General features: G+C 37.9%; 1 protein-coding gene across 3 annotated transcripts in view; it reads right to left on the bottom strand.

Moving 5' to 3' along the window:
* Window positions 1–22,469, bottom strand: part of LOC136834327 (equilibrative nucleobase transporter 1-like) — a 27,724-nt gene extending 5,255 nt beyond the window's left edge. Inside the window, exons 1-9 of one of the 3 annotated variants that reach the window (XM_067096821.1) lie at window positions 22,392–22,469; window positions 19,888–20,514; window positions 13,312–13,454; window positions 12,468–12,514; window positions 8,742–8,911; window positions 8,059–8,179; window positions 7,367–7,516; window positions 6,313–6,441; window positions 52–247 (exon numbers count right to left, since the gene is read on the bottom strand). In XM_067096821.1, the coding sequence (XP_066952922.1) occupies window positions 52–247; window positions 6,313–6,441; window positions 7,367–7,516; window positions 8,059–8,179; window positions 8,742–8,911; window positions 12,468–12,514; window positions 13,312–13,454; window positions 19,888–20,193 (1,262 nt within the window). In that variant the 5' untranslated portion in view covers window positions 20,194–20,514; window positions 22,392–22,469. The other 2 variants (XM_067096822.1, XM_067096823.1) reach the window with 2 other exon arrangements.
* Window positions 22,470–23,189: the final 720 nt, after the last annotated feature.

Here is a 23,189-nt window from a genome sequence, read left to right on the forward strand (position 1 = left end):
TGAAAACCACCGCTGAACCCTCTAGCTTAGCGGGTGAAGCTGTGCCCTTACCTCATCCTAATGTAAGCCGTGGACACAGCGAAGACGCAGGGCCTGGAGATGACCATAGCAGCCAGGGAGATGTAAATCGCAATGGGATGGAAGAAAAACAGGCAGGAGTACATGATTGTAGAGCTTATGGACGTCACTGTGAGTGGCCAGAAGGACGATTGGACTTCCTTCACCCTGCGGTCGAGCTCGTTGTTTGCTGCAAGGGAACGAAAAGAAAGTTTAATAAAATTAAAACTTATTTAAAGGGAAACTTGAGGCTCCCCTGTAGGAGGGCAGTGCCGTCAGTGCACCTCACACGGTGCACTGTAGACATTTCTTAAGACTCTTTGCAGCGTCCCTTCGGCCCCTAGCTGCAACCCCTTTCATTCCTTTTTCTGCACCTCCGTTCATATTATCTTTCGTCCATCTTGCTTTCTAACAATTGATTCATAGTGCAACAGCGAGGTTTTCCTCCTGTTACACTTTAAAAACCATTTTACTCTCGATTTTCCTCTCAGCACTGAATGACCTCATAGGTCCCCGCGCTTGGCCTTTGGCCTAAATCTTAAATTCCAATTTAAATTCCAAACTTGGGGCTCAGTTTCATTTAAGGTAGGTTACGTAAATCAAAATAAGATTAATACAAAAATAAGAGATGAAAATTCACATTCACTTATACGAGACGCTGAACAGAGAAGCCAAAGCCATTCGAGAAGATGGAAAATCGCTGAAATCTGCAGCAGCTTATGAACAGAAAGAAATAACTAATAAGAACCGAATTATGAAAAGTCGGTTAAGTTTATGGGGCTATGAAGAGAGGAAACTATTTATTTAAAGACCAAACGTTAATTTTCCATGAAGATGCCTGTGAATTGTATGGTTATATTGACAGGTGATTCATGTTTGGTTTTTCCTTGACTGTCTTCTGGTAAAAATCTTTGTTTTCTTGTGATGTATAGTTACTTATTTTTCAAAATTTTACCCAATAATAATAACGATATTAATAATACTTATTTACAGGCTGCAAAAACATATTCTTGTAGGAAACAAGTAGTGATATATATAGGTATATGTATATATATATATATATATATATATATATATATATATATATATATATATATATATATATATATATACATATATACATACATATATACATAGATACACACACACACACACACACATATATATATATATATTATATATATATATATATATATATATATATATATATATATATATATATATATACATAAAATCAGTAATAAGTCACAAAACTGTAAGCGACAAATAAATACTTAAAAAAACACCTTTCCTGTGTTTTTCTACATATAAAAGTATATATATATATATATATATATATATATATATATATATATATATATGTATATATATATATATATATATATATATCTCTCTTTATATATATATCTCTCTGTATTTATCACATCACAAATTCATATACAATCAACTACAAACGTCTTTAATATCAATTCACTCTACCTCGAAATAATATCTTTTTTTTCATATATGTTACCGAAGAATTTTAGTTGATAATAAGTCCACCGTCCCGTGAGGTCTGAACCAGCGACGGACGAAGGAATCGGGACACAGTGACACACTAACCCAGTCAGCCACAAAGAGGTATAAGTGAATAACATCTCCCATCATCACCCGTCGAACTCAGGTGTTTCTTGATTTGGAGACGATATCCACGCCCACCTCTGCCATATTGGCCGTGCCAGTGCGTTTGTCGCGCCATATTATGACTATTTATCACATCACCGTGATTATGCAATCAAAGCTACAAACGTCCTTTAACGTCTCAATTCACTCTACTCTCAGAAATAATATATTTTCATATATAAAGAAGGAATTTTTAGTTGATAATAAGTTCGTCCCGTCGGTTGAACCGACGACGAGGAATCAGACTACAGTGACACACTAAAGTCGGTCACAAGAGAGGTATAAGTGAACATCTCCATCATCTCACCTTCGTCCGAACTCGTTTATGTTGGAGACGATCCACCCACCTCTGCCATGTTGACCGCAGTGCGCTTGCTCCATTACGGCAGAGGTGGGTGGATATCGTCTCCAAACGCAAAACACCTGAGTTCGACGGGTGAGATGATGGGAGATGTTATTCACTTATACCTCTCTTTGTGGCCGACTGGTTAGTGTCACTGTAGTCCTGATTCCTCGTCCGTCACTGGTTCGACCTCAACGGGACGGTGGACTTATAATCAACTAAAATTCCCCTTCGGTAACATATATGAAAATATATTATTTCGAGGTAGAGTGAATTGTATTAAAGGACGTTTGTAGCTTTCTGATTGTATATGAATCACGGTGATGTGATAAATAGTCATAATATGGCTATGTGCGATAAACGCACTACACGGTCAACATGGCAGAGGTGGGTGGATATCGCCTCCAAACGCAAAACACCTGAGTTCGACGGTGAGATGATGGGAGATGTTATTCACTTATACCTCTCTTGTGGCCGACTGGTTAGTGTGTCACTGTAGTCCTGATTCCCTCGTCCGCCGCTGGTTCTAATTTCACGGGACGGTGGACTTATTATCAACTAAAATTCCTTCGGTAAACATATATGAAAATATATTATTTCCGGGAGGTAGAGTGAATTGATATTAAAGGACGTTTGTAGCTTTCTGATTGTATGAATCACGGTGATGGGATAAATAGTCATAATATGGCTACGCAAGTGACAAACGCACTACACGGGTCAACATGGCAGAGGGGTGGATATCGTCTCCAAACGCAAAACACCTGAGTTCGACGGGTGAGATGATGGGAGATGTTATTCACTTATACCTCTCTTGTACCCGACTGGTTAGTGTGTCACTGTAGTCCTGATTCCTCGTCCGTCGCTGGTTCGACCTCACGGGACGGTGGACTTATTATCAACTAAAAATCCCCTTCGTAACATATATGAAAATATATTATTTCCGAGGTAGAGTGAATTGATATTAAAGGACGTTTGTAGCTTTCTGATTGTATATGAATCACGGTGATGTGATAAATAGTCATAATATGGCTACGTCGACAAACGCACTACACGGGTCAACATGGCAGAGGTGGGTGGATATCGTCTCCAAACGCAAAACACCTGAGTTCGACGGGTGAGATGATGGGAGATGTTATTCACTTATACCTCTCTTGTGGCCGACTGGTTAGTGTGTCACTGTAGTCCTGATTCCTCGTCCGTCGCTGGTTCGACCTCACGGGACGGTGGACTTATTATCAACTAAATTCCCCTTCAGTAACATATATGAAAATATATTATTTCCGAGGTAGAGTGAATTGGATATTAAAAGACGTTTGTAGCTTTCGATTGTATATGAATCACGGTGATGTGATAAATAGTCATAATATGGCTACGCGGCGACAAACGCACTACACGGTCAACATGGCAGAGGTGGGTGGATATCGCTCAAACGCAAACACCTGGAGTTCGACGTGGGTGAGATGATGGGAGATGTTATTCACTTATACCTCTCTTGTGGCCGACTGGTTAGTGTGTCACCAGTAGTCCTGATTCCTCGTCCGTCGCTGGTCTGACTCCCACGGACGGTGGACTTATTATCAACTAAAAATCGGGTAACATATATGAAAATATATTATTTCCGGAGTGTAGAGTGAATTGATATTAAAGGACGTTTGTGCTTTCTTTGATTATATATATATATATATATATATATATATATATATATATATATATATATATATATATATATACACACTCAAAATATATACGTATATATATACACACGTGAGTGTTTGCGCGCAAACTGGTATTTGCTTTCTTGTGGGTGCATAATTGTGTGTAAATTCATTTCTTACCCTTAAAACAAAAGTGAATGTGTATATGTATCTCGATTAGATTTAATTTCCATGAAGCAAGGCATGAGACTCAGTTGAGCACATGGCAATATCGGGTTGACCAGTCCCAATGCAACTGCTAATGAACCAAAAAGATTTCCTGGCACGCAAACTTGCTTTGCCCAGGGATAGAAAAAAACCATCCACGCGTTGTTGTCAATGGAACCTGTTTTGCTGCCTTGTAAAGGGTATTCAATTTGTGTGTCCGGAAACGATAGCCGATGCTAGCTAATAATAACAAAAATGATGAAATCGTTCGTTCTTCTGTGCTCTAAACTTTACAGTTGATTGTCAAGGCCAAATAGATAATTGCTTTTTTTTATATTAACTGATTCAAAAATCAGTTTTCAGTAGGTAGACGGTGAACAAGCAAAGAACGAAATTACATGGACCCAATGCGCAAAAATTGTCTAAGGCTGTCAATTAGAATAAACAGTACTTTTAAGTGCTAAGTAACGCCAGTGAATCTACGGTGCTGAAAGCGAAACCACCAGTGCCAAGCACAACCCTTATCTATCTATGTCTCTGCATCGAAGTACAAAGCAATTGAAAATTTCCCTCATCTAGATACCTATAAGAGAGAGAGAGAGAGAGAGAGAGAGAGAGAGAGAGAGAGAGAGAGAGAGAGAGAGAGAGCCCTAGTTAGCTGACCTATATTATATAGAGTGTATTGTCTTACTGGCAACAAGTAAAACCAGAATCTATTTTAAAAGGCAAAACTCACGCAAGAAAAATGCGTTTCCAAGCAAAATCATCTGAGCAACTTAGAAAGTTCACTCAAATCAGCGTACGTGATCCACAGCACGCCTTCGCTATCGGAGAGAGTACTGCTAAGGAAGGAACCGCAATTATGGAAGGTCGACCTTGGATTCCAGGGTCCAGGGCTGACGTCAAACGTTTGAGTTCATCTCACCTCTGACGTAGATACTTCTCTCTTTCTCTCTTGATTCTGGTTTTGGGCTCAAGCTGCTCCCCTCTGTGAACTCCGAGAGGAAGGTAAACAAAACATGCAGCTGGTCACGTAGGTCTGCCTGGTGCCGCCGCTTTGCTTGACTGAGTTATATAAACTAGCGTCGCAACGACTGTGGTCATTGATGCCCGTTGCCAATCTATTTGGCTTAACTGACTGATAGTGACAACAACTGTGTGTGTACAAGATTGCTGTATGTGCTTAGTTGTGAAATAAAGTAGCAACCATATAAATTATAATATACTTTGTCGATTATGGACTCATGAACGGCGACTGGATAATAATCACAGTAAAAATAATTACAATTATAGTTTTGGGAACCTTCACTTCCATTACATCGTAAGAGATTATTTATAACAGTCATCTTTGCACACAACGCTCTGAAATGCCTTGTCATCTGCGGTGGGAAGATTCACAAGTTACTTTGTTGCGCGAGGCCCTCTGCCCACAATAAAGCATTCGCACTGCCGCAAAATAATGTGACGAATACAACGCAGGGTCTTTTCGACCATTATTATTGTTTTCTTTTCATTAAGGTTGATGGGATAAAAGAATTAGGTGAAGAATTCCAACACTAAAAAATATCGAGGAAATATATTTTCATCAAGATGAAAGGCTGGGATAATCTTTTTGCAAAACGAATATGGTATGTATTTTCGTGAGAAGCCCCTGCTCCAGAAAAAAATAGTATTTAGAAAATAATTCCTAATAAAACAAATAATTCGAAAGAACTACCATTATCTTGGATTTTTCAAAGAACACGTACATATACATACATACATACATATACATACATACATACTTAGCGGTACGTATATGCAAAAATTTCTTCCCATATTTAAAATCCCTTGTACCTCACAGAAGGGGTATCATTATATGTAGTAAAGATACGGTTTAATTATTGGCCACGAAATGTGTTGTTTGAATATGTTATGCTATAAAAAGGCCTCTTAGCATGTTCTATTAGAACGATGGATTGTTCCCAACAGAAATAACAATTATCATCCTGACTATGGTAGAAGGTGTTGAGAGTAAGCCAGTAAAGAAAAAATTCCAGAGTACGTCGTCAATAACATCCTGAACAAGGTCAATATAACTAGGGCATCAAAACAGCTGTTGTATGAAGCATTTTATCTCTCTCTCTCTCTCTGTATATAAAACACACACACACACACACACACACGCACACATATATACAGTATATACTGAGTAAATTTCATTTGCAATTTTATGAATTTTTTAAAGATAGACCTAGGCTCAAAATAAGGCTTTTTTTTTTTATCTGTAATGGACGATTCTCGGTTTCACTTTCAACCGACGGGCTAAGCATTTTACCTCCTAAGCACCTCTCAAAGAGAGTAACAGAAAAAGAAGTGCTACTAAAAAGCGGGCTAAAAGTCACTTACTTCTGCGAGCTCTGCGCACCATGTAATCCGTAAACGCGCCTCCAATTGGGCCGAAGAAAACTGTTACTAAATTGCTGTAACTGAAAAGCATGGAGTAGAGACCAGCCTCTGACACGCTGCAGGACGAAGCTGTAACAAAATAAAACATTTTTAGATACGGGACAATTATAAATCGGGTTTGGTACAGAATGAAATTAAATTTGTTACGAAAGGAGGGTGATAAATTCAGTATTACTTTTTAGCCAAAGAACACAGACTATTAAATGAAATAGAAAAATCAGCTGATATTAAAGATTTTTAAAATGAACGATTTTATGACGTCTAGCATTTTCAGATGCATTTTTATCAGCCGGCGAGTTGCACGGAATGACTCTAATTGCCAGAGCAAGCATATATCCAATCAGGTATGTGATTCTCTATGCAAGTCAATATAAATACACGCGCGCGCACACACACACACACACATATGTAGTGTGTATGCGTCTATGTTTATAACATCTAATTGTAGCATAATAATTTGTATGTTTTATTTAAGTATATAATAGATTTAGAAAGTAAGCCTTGAAATATTTATCTTTCCACCTGCTGCATTCGGGACTGAACAGGAATGAGAAAGGCTTGATTTTATGTGAAAGAATGTTTGACAACAATACGACAGCAATAGGAGACTGAGCTCTGGCAACTGACAGCCAATTTGGATGGCGTCCAAAGTCTCCGATGTACGTCAGTAGGAAAAAAAAAAAAAAAAAAAAAGATGGGTGCTCCTTGTGATGCATGAGAAGATAATGCAAGATTTTATTCCTAGACGTTTATTTTTTTCAAATTTTTTTTGTCGTTTTAGTGCATGTCTGTTCTTTGGGCTCTTTTTTTTTATTTATTGGTATTACTATGTCCTGCGGAAACTTAGGTAATGAATGAATGGACTTCGTAACCAATAAATAATAATAACAACAACAACAACAACAACAACAATAATAATAATAATAATAATAATAATAATAATAATAATAATAATAATAATAATAAGGTATACAGGTATATCCTTTTTTCTTACCAGTGACCCAGACGTTGTAAGTTTGTTGATAATTATTGATTGCAAAAAGCGAGACGAAGAACCACAGTTGATGTAGCATCGAAGAACCGGACCACAAGCTCGTTGATAAAGGCAGCTCTTTGGAAGGGACTTCCTTCGTCAGTGGAGTACCTGGAGTGAAAAGAAAAATCAATATTTGTTCATTTCAGAACTTTCATAATGCGTGGATTTCAGCTTCTTGTGCAAGTCTATGAATATATGTATGCTCATTAACATATAAACATGTATATAAAGGTTATAAGTCACAGTATCTTCATCTGAATATAGACATTAAATTTCACTCGCTAAATTAAAGGTTACAAAGAGTTTGCCAAAGGGAAGGATTCTAATAGTTTGTGACAAATCAAATTACATCTGAGAAAATTGTTGCCAGGAATTAGTTTCCGAAGACTGAAAGCAAATGAGCGAATATGTGCTAAACAACGACAAGGTGCTATAATCCTTCTGTGACCTTATTATTGTGAGTGTTATTGAGACTCCTGGAAAAAGTAAATCTACTTTCATCCTTCTTCTTAGTTCAGCATCATACTCCTGCGACCGTATGTCAGTGAAATAGTCATAGAACCAATACTTCCGAAACTAGCAACAGACTTCGAAGCACAGTGAGAAAGGAAAGGCCGAGCAGGTAAGTGAATTTGACAGTTATTACTTACTTTGTTCATTGTTGGGTATGTGATGCACGGGCATCAAGAACGACAGGAAGACGGACAGGGAACTCACTGCTGCTAGGCACCAACATACAAGCGATCGCTCGATGCCCATCGTCGCAGTGTACTGCAATAACATATCATTTTAATTAGCTTACCTTGTAATGCTCAGTGGCTGTTTAACACCGTGTTTATGTGAACACACATCTCATATATATATATATATATATATATATATAATATATATATATATATATATATATATATGCATATATATATATATATATATATATATATATATTATATATTATATATATATATATATGCATATATATATTATATATATGTATATATATATATATATATATATATATAGTATATATATATTTACATGCATTTACATATACTGTATATGTATAAGTTTGTGTGTGTATATGCATGTATTTGATACATACATACATACATACATACATACATACATACATACATACATACATACATACATACATACATACATATATGATTAGATCAATCTTTTATCTATTCTGCCTTCGTACTGAAAGATATCTAATTAAAAAAAAAGTCTCATTCAGTTTATTGTCAAGTTCCCTGATAATTCATAAGGCAAAATCAATCTTCCTTTTATGGAGAATTCGAAATTGGTTTTACAGATTTTCTTTTTCACAGACCTGAAAGATGAGAAAGAGCGCCGCTGAAGCGGCGTACATCCCCGTAAGCATCGTGATGGCTGTGGCCCGGTGAGCTGGGAACAAGTCCCCGAACTGCATGACGCTCATGCGCACTTGGTTCCCTCCCAGGGCCACGAAAATCATGGCTGGGAACAGCCAGTAGGGGTGTTCTGCGAAAGGAGAAAGGGTTAACGTGAGAGATCTTGAGGGACAAGTAGGTTTAAATAAGAGGATTATGATAAAAGAACTCACATAAATCAGTAAAAAAAATTATACAAAAATAAACGTTCAATTTAAGTAAATGCACGAGTTTAAGTTTGTTTTTATCCGAAGAAAAACAAAAAACCACATAGATTTAAACAAAATTATCAAGATTATCCGGCTGCTTGAGCTAAAACAAACCTAGGTGTTCTAAAAATAGTAATCACAAGGATTTGTTCTTGATCCACCTAACCGTGATCTTAATTGTATAAGATGGCCTTAGGCCAAAGCGGTCTCATGCCTTAAGAGAATTCCGTTCATGACAATGTACATTGGCGACAATGAAGCTTTCGAGCAGTTGCCAGTTACTGAATAAAAGACGATATTAAATCCGCCCTGGGACTTTAACGGGATTCGAGAAGGCTAAAACTCCCCTTAAATGTGACGAGTGCAGGATAAATATACCAGTGTGTTTGTCCTTATAGCTTCTGATGTGAAGACAATAAATAGCATGCCACTGCTCTCGCTTTAAAATTAGATGACTGATTTAATAATCCAGGGAACGGTGCGACACTGATTGATTTCTGTAAAGTTGCGTTACACTGACAATGGTCATCGACGAGGAATGGAGAGAAAGAGGGATTCTCTTATAAATTTGTGGACTCGTCAGTTTAGTCTGACATCCAGCGGCCTGTGGTAACAATGAAGGCGAAGGTAATAGCTTTTATGTAAAGCAGCATCGCAGAGGACAGCAACCTACGAACAAGATTGCAAACTGAAGAGGTTTTCTGCAATCACCGCACACTTACAGCAATGTATGTAGAGCGTTTTCAGATAGTTTGGGTGACTAGGCAAGTTTCCCCGGAAGACATTCTCTCTCTCTCTCTCTCTCTCTCCATGCCACGTGACGTACTTCTCTGCCCCCTACGATATTGCATATTTCTCTCCCGGCCAACCCCTTCTCTCTCCCCTCCCTCCTTGTCTTCCAATTTCCGCTCAGAAATCGATTAAAAAGTGACTTCAGATAATACTGAGAACTGACCTCCTGTAAGCAGTTATTTAATCCATTTTCGCCATTTCTGGAGGGTGATTATGAATACCTTGAAAAAATAGGTTAGAACTTAGACCTCTATATGGACCTTAATTCATTAACAGGTGACTGCTTGAAGTGCTTTCCGTTATTCGGACAACATGAGAGGTAAGTCTGCAATGCTCGTGGGGTCTGATCTCTAATCTCTACTCCTGCCCAAATCTTCTAATCATCACTGAAACCTCTTTGCTTAACTCTGCTTACCCAATCCTTTTCAATTTGCCCGTGCAGTGTTTTCCTTTATTTATTTCCTAGTACTATTCAAATTGGGGGAATGGGGCCTTTCGTGAATCAGTGTGTACTTTCGAGCGCGCGTACGCACACATATATATGTATAAATCCAAACTTCAAACACACACACACACACACACACACACATATATATATATATGTGTGTGTGTGTGTGTGTGTGTATAAATCCAAACTTCAACTTATCTTGTTAATCTGAAGGTCAAATATTTTTCCATGTTACACGTTTTCTCTTTTTCAAAAATCTTTAGGATCTTCTGCTATATTTCTGCTGTACTAAGCGATAACTTACTTTATTTTATGTAAAGGTTAACCTTCATTACGTGTTCAAGACTAGGAGTGAATTTAAAAACGCATCATTACTTAAATAGATCTGTCTGAAGGTCATCGAATTCCATGTAACACTACCTAAACTTCAGCGTACATCCTGGTACAACTCATGACATAACTGCGCTTTCGGTGTTGATTAAGACAGCGGTCACATAACTTCCTAGTACAGCTCGTGAGAAGAAAAGACAAACGAAATCTTCATCGAGAATCGGAAGCTTCATGAAATTTAATGTTCACAACCATCGAATCACAAACAAAAGACTAGAGATAAATTGTTATCGCGGGCGTCAAGCTAACTTTCATTCGTCAATTAATTCCTTGTGGGGTTTTATTTACTCATTTAATTGTTTATTCACCTATTCACTTTCGTTAAAACTAATCTGTAGTGGCAGCAGTCTTTCTCAAGCCTTCAAGTCTCCTCGTTAGCATTACGCCACTGAGTACCCGACTACCAGTCCACCAACATTTTCTGTCCTTGACATTGATTTAACTAGCTATTGTTATCGACCGTTTTCTGCTTATCAGTTCGTGGCTACACGTTTGCCAGTTGCACTTACTTTCTTGTTTTGAAGACGATGTGGATGGGATCACGTAGGCTTCCATTACTGACGTCATCACTTTGAATCCCGGCCCCCCCCCCAACAAACCCGTTTAAGGAACCTGTATTTTAATAACTCCTGCTCTGGTTTCTTTGCGTGCGAGACTATTGAAGACCATGAGGAGCAGTTACGAGATGTAAATGCGATACTCTTTTAGATTTTTGTAAATAAAAACTTAACAGTAATCAAGAACACTAAAAATAAAAGGAAAGTGTAACTCACGGAACCAGACGAGTGCAAAAGCACTGACCACGTCCAATTGCCCAAATGTTTAGATATAAATAAAAATGGAACTTTTCCGAAAAGATACATAGTTATAGTTACTGAGTGTGCACTACAGATGTAGTTTCTGAGATAGTGAAAAGAACTTGGCTGATTTTATGAAAGAAAAGAAAACAATGACCTGTGGGACGCTTAAAAAAAACGTCTAAACGCATTGTAACTGTTGTCATCTTGGAAGGGTCTTTTCTCACAAGTTACAGCTTTCAGCAACAATGGGCAACCCACTAACACCGAATTATGTGATGGGACCGTACGGGAGAAAGCACGCAACTCTGAGAGAAAATTATATATAATAAAGTGAGAAATGTCATTGCTCTGTTCACACAGGCTTTACATAACACCGCTGACAGCTCATGTTGAAAAGTGAAGGACAGTCCCTGTTTCTTCCTTTCCTCGAGATCTTTCGAGGTTGTAACTTGAGAAGCAAACCGTTACGAGGAGATTAAATCTAATAAATTACTGTTTTTGAGTAGCCAGTAGCTAAAGCAAGATGTGTAAATTGTCAGTTGAGAGGGATTATGCTTATGTAAAGAAATGCCTGTGTATACTGTGTTGAGGTATACTGTAACCATATTGCAAATATTGCAATTGTAAATAATGCAAGTTTATTCCTTCCAATAAAAAAAGGTAAAGATTATCAGTAATACGAAATTACGAAATCTGAAGCAGTCTCACTTTCCCTTCTAGCAATCTTTACTTACTAAATCAATTAAAGCCTTACTCTCTTTTTGAAGTCTGGCAGAAAATATGATTATTAAACATTAATAAATAGTTTTTCTCCCGTTTCCCATTCAAACTATAGACTACTCGAGCAGTTTGATGAAATATTGTACCCGTACGAAAACATTTATGTAAATTTTTTATTCATACTATATATATATTATTCATATATATATATATATATATATATATATGTGTGTGTGTGTGTATATATACATATAGAGAGAGAGAGAGAACCATTTGTTTCAGTCTTACCTTTCGTTGCCATTCCCAAGAAAAGAAATCCCATGGCCAGCATAGTCCTGAAATCAGATATAAAAAGCAATAAATGGGAGTGCTTTTATCGAGGAAAAATCGGGTGTTTGAGTATCAATTGAATATTAGTAAAAAGAAGACACCTAAAATCAAGAATGCTTTATTGTGTATGGCAAAACAGATATGTAGTTAGTGTGTTTGTATATGTAAGCTATAAGTTTGTTTGCATGTTTATTCTTGGGTGCACATATACTCATTGGTGACGCCCGTACACATACTTGTACCGAAATGAACTTGTCAACACATTCAGCATATTTCTGACAACAGCCTAGTTTCATGAGATCTCGAACAAAGTCAACCAGGAATTTGTTACTAATATTATGGATGTTAATATCACAATAACTTTCTATTTATTCACTAACGTAGTAACATGAATTTTCACCAGAGCACTGTGATATTTCATTCTTTATTCGCGAAAAATCGTTATCCTGGCATTACATAACACAATAACGTGAGTTACGTAAACAAAAAATGAAAAGTAACTCAGCTATGAGACGAAAAAAAGTAAATAGTGACAAGGGCTACCCCTTGAGAACTTCATCGGCATGACGTCCCCAAAACAACTGGTTTACCTCTCCGTTGGAAGAAAACTTATACCTCTATCTATCGACCTCTAATCTATCTACCTGTCTGTCTGTCTCTTAAAATATCACTCCTTTATCCCACTCCGCAATAAACAGCTAACCTAAGTTACATTTATCTACCCTTCACGTATTTATCTTTATTTATTTATTTACTTATGTTTACCAGTCTAAAATCGCACGGTAACGTATTACGTACTCACCCTCCAGATATTCTGGTGACGCGAAGTCCAGCGTGGTGTAACAGGTAGCCGATAAGTATGCCGGGTATGCTGTAGCAACAAATCGTTATGGTGTAGATGAGAGCGAACCTCTCGTCTTGCAGGTCGCACTTTTCCACCCCGATCTGAAAAAGGAGAAAAAAACAGAACTCAGCGCTTTATAAATGTTTTTGTTGAAAAATGTGCGTGCAGACCCAATGTTCATCGATTGTCACTTGGTTTTCTGTGAAAGAAAACTATTGTCTCTGTCCGTCTGCAGTTTTTCTGTCCGCCCTCAGATCTCACAAACTACTGAGGCTATAGAGCTGCAAATTGGTATGTTGGTCATCCACTCTCCAACCATCAAACATACTAAATTGCAGCCTCGATTGAACCAAGGAAACTTGGACGCATCATTATTATTACTATCATCATAATTTTTACTATCAATGATCTTGTCGTTGTTATCATTGGTGATACTGATATTTCGCTGCTGCTGTTGTCGTTTGCAATCACTTACAAAACTTCAGTGCTAATCTTCGGCCTCATATTTGTCTATGTCCATTTCATTTGGGTTACCACGCGGAAGTCTAAATTGGGCTCAGATGGTTTGCCTCTTAAAAGTTCGGTTGAGGAAACTTAAAAGTCAGAAGCCAAGACGGTTTGATGGAATGCGTTACCTAGGCAGAACATTTTTAGTACGAAAGCAAACGTCAGTGTAACGGATTAAAATATAAATTTATATGTAGCAACGGCCTTTGGTATAAAACTAATGAAGAGCTCCAGCACATCAGTTACAGTCGATATTTCATAACACTTACGTAATTTGTAATCGTCATTTCAAGTCAAGATAACATAACCTTACAAAGACAAAAGTTATAACTGTCATACCGACCACACGGCCCTATGGAGGGTGTTTTCCATTTCCTGGACTGGTTTTATTCTATCTCTTTCGTTCTTTCTTTTCTTGCAGAGACTTATTTCATAGTTCGTGGAGTATTATTAATTAATAAATCTGTTAGAAACTAAAAAAAAAAAATCGTAATCGTACATTCTTGTGATTAACCTTATCAGGCTGCGATGGAGGTCTTGATAAGGGAAGGATTGTGTGATAGCGCTTATAGTATTCATGGCAAGTGATCATTTTGTCTAATGCTGTATCTATTTATAAAGATATGAGTGTGCTACTTTATATCTCTGACTATAAACACTCACTCTATGGCATGATACTTTCATAAATCTATATTTGTGCAGAGAGAGAGATAAATCAACAGGACGCTCAAAGGACCATTTACACACGAAAGAATTCCCTCCTACTTGCAGAGCATCACGTAATCCCCCAGGAGAGTGTTGCGTAACATAACAGTTATCTTTCTCCTCAGAAATTTCAGGCGAATTTCGAGCAGAGGCCAGTAAGTGGCACTGAAGCACGATGACCGAGGAGCCGAGGGCAAAGAATCGAACTCAATACAAGTCAAGTGCCACTTTGTGACTTTGGCCAAGAACATGGGCGTGTTGTGGCAGTGCACGGTCTTTGTATATTCGATGTCTTCAGTGTTAGTTAAGATGGTTATAATGAATTTTATATCTTTTCCAATGATTTTCTTAGTTTTCCGCTATGTTTGTTTACTCATGTTAAAGTTCTAGTCCTCAGGGGCCTCTGAACTTCTTTAAGTTGCTTGCTTATTGGTCTGCGTATTTGTCAATCGGAAAATTAACTTTCAAATGAATTTCTCTTATCCGTTATTTTCCCGGATATTTATATATTTATAACCCTAATAATTTCAGGTGTATTTCACTTACTTTGTTGATGAATTTATTCTTCATCTCTCAATTTACACTGAAGGAAGCTAGCGACATATCTTTTGCAAATAAGAGAGTACCAAAATAAATTTAATATGAATTCTTCCATACATATACAGTATATATATAAAGGGCTTGGTTATAATATGACTAACAGGATATATATAACAGCAACTACCTCTACTCTTTAATGTGTTTAAGCCTCTGGTTATACTGCCGTATTGGTTCGAAATCATTTATTACACTGCAATATGACCAGCAGAATGCATTCTGTAACTTCTGCATTCCTTCAGTGCTCGAGTGTTCTTGGTACAGTGATCATACCTGCTGTAACTTCTTCCCTCCTTTACCGTTCCAGAATTGTACGCTGTTGGATGACAAGGAAGTAGGGTTTGTTTTTAAAACCTCTGATTTTTTTATAAGTATTTTTGATACTCCTGGCTTTGATTGCATTTCTGCAGTGGAAACAGATCCCTGTGAAAGGAGAGGAGGGCAAATTCCTGATGCTAAATTCCAGTTTATGGCTGGGTACCTCTTTCTTAGTACAACCCAGAGGAGTCGTGACGTAACCGTGGGTTCCTGGTTTCATAAAGAAGCAATTTAAGATCTGTCCGTGTGGGAGAATCCTTCGGCTTAACCGACACAAACCTATTTCTTCTCTACCCATTGGTATTTTCTTTTATGTGGTATATATATATTTTATGTATATATATATATATATATATATATATATATGGAAAAGTAAATTTGTGTCAGTTAAGTTTCCAAGGATTCTTCCACACAGACAGATCTCTTAAGTTGCCTCTTTATGTAACCAGGTACCCACGGTTACGTCACGACTCCTCTGGGTTGTACTAACAAAGAGGTACCCAGCTATAAACTGGATTTTAGCATCAGGAATGAGCCCTCCCCTCCTTCCACAGGGATCTGTTTCCACTGCAGAAGTGCAATCAAAACCAGGGGTATCAAAAATCCTTATAAAAAAAAGTCAGAGCTTTTAAAAACAAACCATACTTCTTGGTCATCCAATAGCGTATACAATACTGGAAGGCAAAGGAAGAAAGAAGTTACAGGTACGATCACCGTAACCAAGAAAACCTCGAGCACTGAAGGAATGCAAAAGTTCTGCTGGTCATATTGCAGTGTAATAAATGTTTTCGAACCAACATGGCAGTATGTCCAAAGGTTTAAACACACTAAAGAGTAGGAGGAGTTGCTATTATGTATATCATGTTAGTCATATTGCAACCAAGCCCTTTGGGCCTCAGTGAAGAATGGGTATATCGTGTTGTATTGTCTCGTTTATTCTAGTCTTGGGCGTAACACTGTTTCATGAAAAATATCTTTATTCTAGTCTTGGGCGTAACACGGTTTCATGAAAAATATCTGTGTTATCTATTTATTGTGTGGTTACTGTTTTGTAATTTTCAATATTGAATAACGCCTTTCTACTGGATAATAAATTACATTTTTAGACATAATTACTACATCGTTTTCTTGATGTCCTGTTCGCAAAACACTGGGATTTAACTCCTGTAGAAAAATTAATAGTTAATAATTTACGTTTTCTTCTCCCTTATTGTTAACTGCAGTTCACCACAATTGTTAGCTGTCGAAGTTTTTAAGACAACAGTTTCGACTCACGCAAATCATCTGTTCCCACTTCTTCCACATTATACGTAACCCAAAGCTCATAAACGGAGCAATCAAAGATTTAAGAAGAGAGATTCTTGTTTAGGTCCTAGGGAAATCTGTTTCATTGAAGGGTACGTGAAAGTAGCTTTTTTTTTTTTTTATGCCCATAGCCCTGTGCCAGCCAAGGTCTTCGGTAGTGAAACAGATCCCCAATTAGAAATTTCATTTTCTCTAGGAATGACTAAAAAGGGTCATTTTCAGTCAAGGAATAAGTATCTCTACATTCATATGATGAATGAAAATGCACTTACTTCATTGCTCAGTGTCAATGTATAAATAAATATACAAAAACTATGAAGTAATAAGCCTTTTATAGAACTTCCTGCAAGTATCTTTTATGCATTCTGGTGCAATGCGTTAAATACCGCAATATGTGCATTCCAGCAATTTAATGTTTGCAAACACTATCTTGCACTCAGCGTCGTAAAATACACATGCCGACGACGTGCCTCCAAGATTTTCTTCGCATAACACGTCTAGACATTTCTTTCTCCAGAGAGAGAGAGAGAGAGAGAGAGAGAGAGAGAGAGAGAGAGAGAGAATGCTGGAAGACCTGGAATCGCAGGATGCCAGTAACCTCAAGAAATTGCGAACGATTTGTCACGGACCTTCTGGTTCCACAAGGAGAGAGAGAGAGAGAGAGAGAGAGAGAGAGAGAGAGAGAGAGAGGTTGGGCTGGGCGAATATTCTGGGTGGCTCTGAATCACGGGGTGTCGGTTACCTCAAGAAAATTTATGGTGAAGACTTCTCAAGCACACTAAGAGACACACAGAGAGAGAGAGAGAGAGAGAGAGAGAGAGAGAGAGAGAGAGAGAAACAGTTTCCATCTATTCTTTATCTCCTTTATTCCGTTACATAACTATGTCTAATTTTATTTGCGAATGTCCCTAGTTTTAATTGTAGTACCGTTACCACCGTAAGTGTGTTATTGTGCTTGTAATGCTGGACCACGACAATGTTTCACAACGGAACGTTCGACGCTTAATTTTTCGGGAATGTTTCAGTTGCTTTCATAAACATTAATCCAAATAACCCAAGAATATGGAGGTACTTTTTTTTCTTAACCCTTTATTCATCTACTTTCACAAACTTAAGATCAAGAATACCCAGAAGAGATTGCATTTTTCATAACCTTTCGCATAGTTCCATAAACTTTAGCGAAGGCAGACACAGAACATGATTTTAACAAGAGTAGTTTGAAAAGCAAAGCAGGTAACTGGAGGTAAGAACTTTGTCCAAGATTTATTATTGTTATTAACATCAACCGTTATAAGTACGGGAGATGTTTGCGAAAAAGTGGGTCAAAGAAAGTGCGAAGAATAGAAAGGAAAAAAAAAGCATAATAGGTGAAAGGAGAAAAGACAGAGTCTATAAATTTGAATGTGAAAAGAGAAAGCCCGTTTACGGCAAAATAAAGGAAGGATGTGAAAACTAAGAAATAGCAAGAGCAACACACAAAAAAAAAGGAAATGCAAAAAGCAAGAATTACAGGGAAGGTAGAGAATATCAGGAACATAATACCGTATTCATAGAAAGGAGAGGAAAACCGAACACGGCGAGAATTAGAACGGAGGAAAGAAGAGCCCAGAAGAGCGCGGATGACAAGAAGTCCCACAGGACCCGAGGAATGTGATCGAGAACCTTCCTCGGACACCAGCCTTAGCCCGAGGACGCAGAGCAGGCGAGTTCCTTTTGTGATTCAGACAATGAGGTTCTGCTGGGCCAGAGCTTCGAGGCCTCCTAATTTTAAGTTCATTTTTAGTATCACGTTAGAAAAACTCATGAACTGTTTATGTTGCTAAAAATAAACAAGAAACACACCATACCTCACAAAAGAACGCAATGAAGGCTATTTATTAGCTTCTGATATTTTTGGTGGTTCTCATCACTTACAGAATTTTGTCTGTGCAGAGAGAGAGAGAGAGAGAGAGAGAGAGAGAGAGAGAGAATTATGTCGAGTTTAGTTCATATAAAAGTCCAGTATAATGTAAGGTATCACGTACATAGTATTATGTAAGTGCCATATCTAAAAGGTACATTTGTCAAATACGTTTCTTCAAGTGCTTGGAAAAAACCCAAGAGGTCGTTAACAAATAATAAGCAATGAAATAAAAATAACAAATCGTCGAAAGAGCCACGATTATCCAGAAGCCTAGTAGACAGAAACACGACAATATTGACAACTATATGTCCTTGCTTCAAGTCCCCAGTGAGCTCAAAAATTGATGTCATTATGTAATTTTCGTAATTCTCTTCGAAGCTAATACCGACATTGGATATCTCTGGGAAAGATAATCCCTGAGTGTAACAAGAGGACGAGTTCCCCATAGGCATTGATTTGTTCTCTCTCTCTCTCTCTCTCTCTCTCTCTCTCTCTCTCTCTCTCTCTCTCTCTCTCTCATTCGCAACTTTGTTTGTTATTGGGCTGCTCTGTGTTATGATCAAATTCACGATGAAATGTAGTTGTGCCAGTATCAATAATACTGCTGTATTCTTAGGCATGAAATGTTTTGCCTTTTAAGCTAAATAAATAAAATGAATAACCCATGTCTGTGGAGCAAAAAAAAAAAAAAAATCACTCTGATGCTGTGCAGTGCAATAATTTGATTCTATTGAATTCTTACTCATGAAGTGACTGGGAAGTTAATGATTGTTACCTGTGACCTACAAGAGTTGATGCAATGCGTATGTGTGGGGTTAAAGCATCCAGATGTTTCGGAATACATTGTCGTTATCATACGAAAAAGCTGGTCTTGTGCAAGCACGAACTTCTACACGCCAAAACAGACAGTAAGGAGTCATATATTTGCTTCTGTCTGTTATTAGATTCAAGTGGGCCTTGTACCAGCACAGAATGTTGCTCGTAGGAGCTACCTATCAAAGTTGTACTTTACCTGTGCAAACGGAAAGGCGAAGAAATACAGTTCGATTTGTCAAAACAAAACATAAAATTTAACGGGTTTAAGATATTTTTTGTTTTGCCTTTATGTTGATTTTATATTTTAGAATAAGTTATTTCTCTCTTCTCCAGATAATAAAGATAATCAAATAAAATGAACAACTAATTCTCTCATAACTCACCTTTTGGCTGTGGGAAACGACGAAGGTATGGTTGAGGCCGTGGCATCTCGAATTATTGTGCGGTACTGCTAAGACCGAACTACGGAGACTTTCATTGGCCACCTCCGCTTGGTGCAGGGGCGGGGTCGCCGTCGTTGGAGGGCCGCAGAGGTCACTGTAAATGCCTTCGACTTTGAGGACGTGCACTAACTGCGGCCATCCGAAGACGGCGCCGCCGAAGAGCATAGACTCGATCGCCCCAATGAGGAAAATGACGATCTTTCTCCCGAGCGACAGCTGGAGATTCGGGTCCTGGTTGCACCACATCTTGAATCTTCTGGCGAATCTTAGGTCTGTTGATTCAAGTGAGTCACGGAAAGGTGATGCTGTGGCCCAACAGAACGTCGGAAAGAGAGTCTGGATTTTAAAACACTAACAAATGCAAGTCACTTGACCGACAGGATGCGAGGGAATGGTATTTTCACTCACTGGCAACCTTAGTTTGCTAATCTTCCAACAAAGTTTCAAGTCACAGGGTAAGATTCTTATTTGCGAATCAATGAATATGCATAGTACACAACCACCTCTATAATTTAGCCCGTACTTCAAACGCTGCTGGGGCAATCACGCCTTTCTGCTGCATTCAACCTGCAAGAATGAAAACAAAGCAAAATAAGTCATGACTTTAACCAAGACGTTTTACTGATTCATGCAAAGATATCAGTCGATTTCCAAAAACCAGATAATCACCGAGCATATCTAATTGTGCAAAAAATATAATTACAAACACAATAACTGCACACACAACATTCTATACTTGCATACACATATAAGTCTACGTGTGTGTTTATATATATATATATATATATATATATATATATATATAGCATATGTGTGTGTATCTACACACATTATATATATATATATATATATATATATATATATATATATATATATATATATATATATATATATATATATATATGCATAGATAGATAGATAAATAGATAGATAGACAGATAGATATAATGTTACTTTTATAGTTAATGTGAAACAAAAATATTTTATGAATGAAGACCGATAAATGGAAGTCACATTCTGCACAACAATCGCGTGTTGGTACAAAGCTCATCTCCGTATCTCCGTAAATTTCACTTTCCTCACATAACGTTAGAGCGAAAGCAGGTCATTCGTCACTAGATTTCTCCGGTAGGACACCTAATAATAATGACACAAACACAATTCTCGTTTACTAATACACTTTTGAGAAATGTATCCGGGCTGTTTGTTCTTCATTTGCACCCATCATCGGTATAATGGCAGCATCTTGCAAGATTTTGGGGCACCCGTCAATCCAGAAGAAAATTTTAAATTCTTTTATTCTTCAATGTTCTGAATATCGTAGCTCTGTTTTGTCTTCTCAGATTTGATGATTCTGACCATCCCTTGCATTCTGATCTTCTGTCAGTATAACATCCACCAGTTGATTATAAGTCTTTTTTTTTTTTTGTGAGATTCAGTACAACTTACTTGTATGGAAGTTTTATTCCAGCAGCGATTAGTTTGTGGAATGATCTTCCTAACGCCGAGGTTGAATCGCTGGAACTTCAAGTTCAAACTTTGTGTAAATGATTTTTTGTTGAGCTTGCTGACATGAGTCTCACCTCGTAGTTTATATGTTATCTCCATCTCGTTTTACTTTGTTCTTTATCTTTTTTGCTTTCCGTGGCTATTTCTTTCTTAGTTCATTCCTTACCTTTCAGTTTCCTTTCCTGTACTGGGCAGCTTTCCTTGTTGGGGCCCTATTTTAGTATTCTGCTTTTTCAGCTAGGGTTGATGCTTGACTTGTAATGATAATCATATACAGCACATACTACTCTGCTGTAACGGACAAGAACCATAACAGAGAAGTCAGTCCCTCACCGCGTGCTGCCTCAATCAACACTTTTCACATCTGCTCAACACCGGGTCAGGTTCGACACTGACAGTCTCGAGCACTGCCTCAGCACTTGCGGTCTTTATTACGTCAATCATATTCGGGGTACTCATCTTGTCTCCATATCAGCAAGGCTGTAAGATAACAGCTCAAGTCCCCTTTTATAGTTGATAACACAGACAAGTCTCGAGGCAAGACATTCTTGTCGTTTTTTTAAAAATAGGATAAACTACCGAGATATCTTGACGAATAACAGACTGGAGGTGAAAACGTAACACTCTTCGCTTGCATCATCGCGAAAGGGGAGGATACAAACATTCCCTCTCGTTCTCAGTGTCTGGCGATCACCGGAAACGGACCTGGGAGTAAATTTCCACTCGGTTCTTCTTATCGGCTACTCAAGTGATTATCTAAGGGATCCTCTAAACATTTACATACTCAATTAGGAAAGATTACGAAATGGGTTGAAACCCTCGCGTTAAAAAGAACACAAGAATTTCGTACAGTGGTCTGAGGATGAGTAAAACTTGTTCTTGAGCGCTGATGTGTAACAGTTTCTCTCTCTCTCTCTCTCTCTCTCGCTACTCACCTCAGCAGCCGTGCCTGTTAACTCAACGAGGTGCAGACGATGAGTGTTGGGGACTTGGGCCTTGGGGTTGTAGAGAAGTTGTAAGACTGCGGCTCAGCTGATGCCTCAAGGGCCAAGAGGTTACACCTTTTGCGCATGCGCTCACACAGGTCCTGCCATTCTAGTTCTCTCCGAATACGCGGATACAGCTGGTTCTTCAGTGCAATAGAATCATGCCAAATACGAATGCTGCACGTCAGCTAGCAGAACTTATAACTAGAGTGATGAGTAAGGATCTTTAAACATCTAAAATGTTGTTTTTGTCATTACTGTTATTTTTCATTTTCAATTCACCAGTTTCCCGTGTAATTACAGCATCAATCTTGTCACAATATTCAGTTACTGAACAATCCGGGCTATTATGGCAAATTTTGTGGGAATCACTGTAATACTTGTACCCAAAATTCTTCATAAAGTTCACACTGTTGGTGTAGACATACCATGACACCAAGATTAGTTCCGCTCATGATTTCAGGCTCCCTTGTTACCATATGACTAGCTTTTGTTGCACTGCTGAGATAGGCTACGCAAAGTATAAATATACCATATATATGGTTTCTAAGTAAGCTTTTGTTCCGGTGGGAATCGGAGTTAAACTATAGCCCTCAGTGTTTCAGTCACTAAAAGTCTGACGATAAATTACAAATGTAAAATTTTAGCCTACTGTTCATTCGCAATGGCCGTGTTCTGGATAAATTACCAATTTACAGTCAGCTGAGGAGAGAGAGAGAGAGAGAGAGAGAGAGAGAGAGAGAGAGA

The sequence above is a fragment of the Macrobrachium rosenbergii genome, chromosome 53 (assembly GCF_040412425.1).
Source record: "Macrobrachium rosenbergii isolate ZJJX-2024 chromosome 53, ASM4041242v1, whole genome shotgun sequence".
NCBI classification, from domain to species: Eukaryota; Metazoa; Arthropoda; class Malacostraca; order Decapoda; family Palaemonidae; genus Macrobrachium; species Macrobrachium rosenbergii.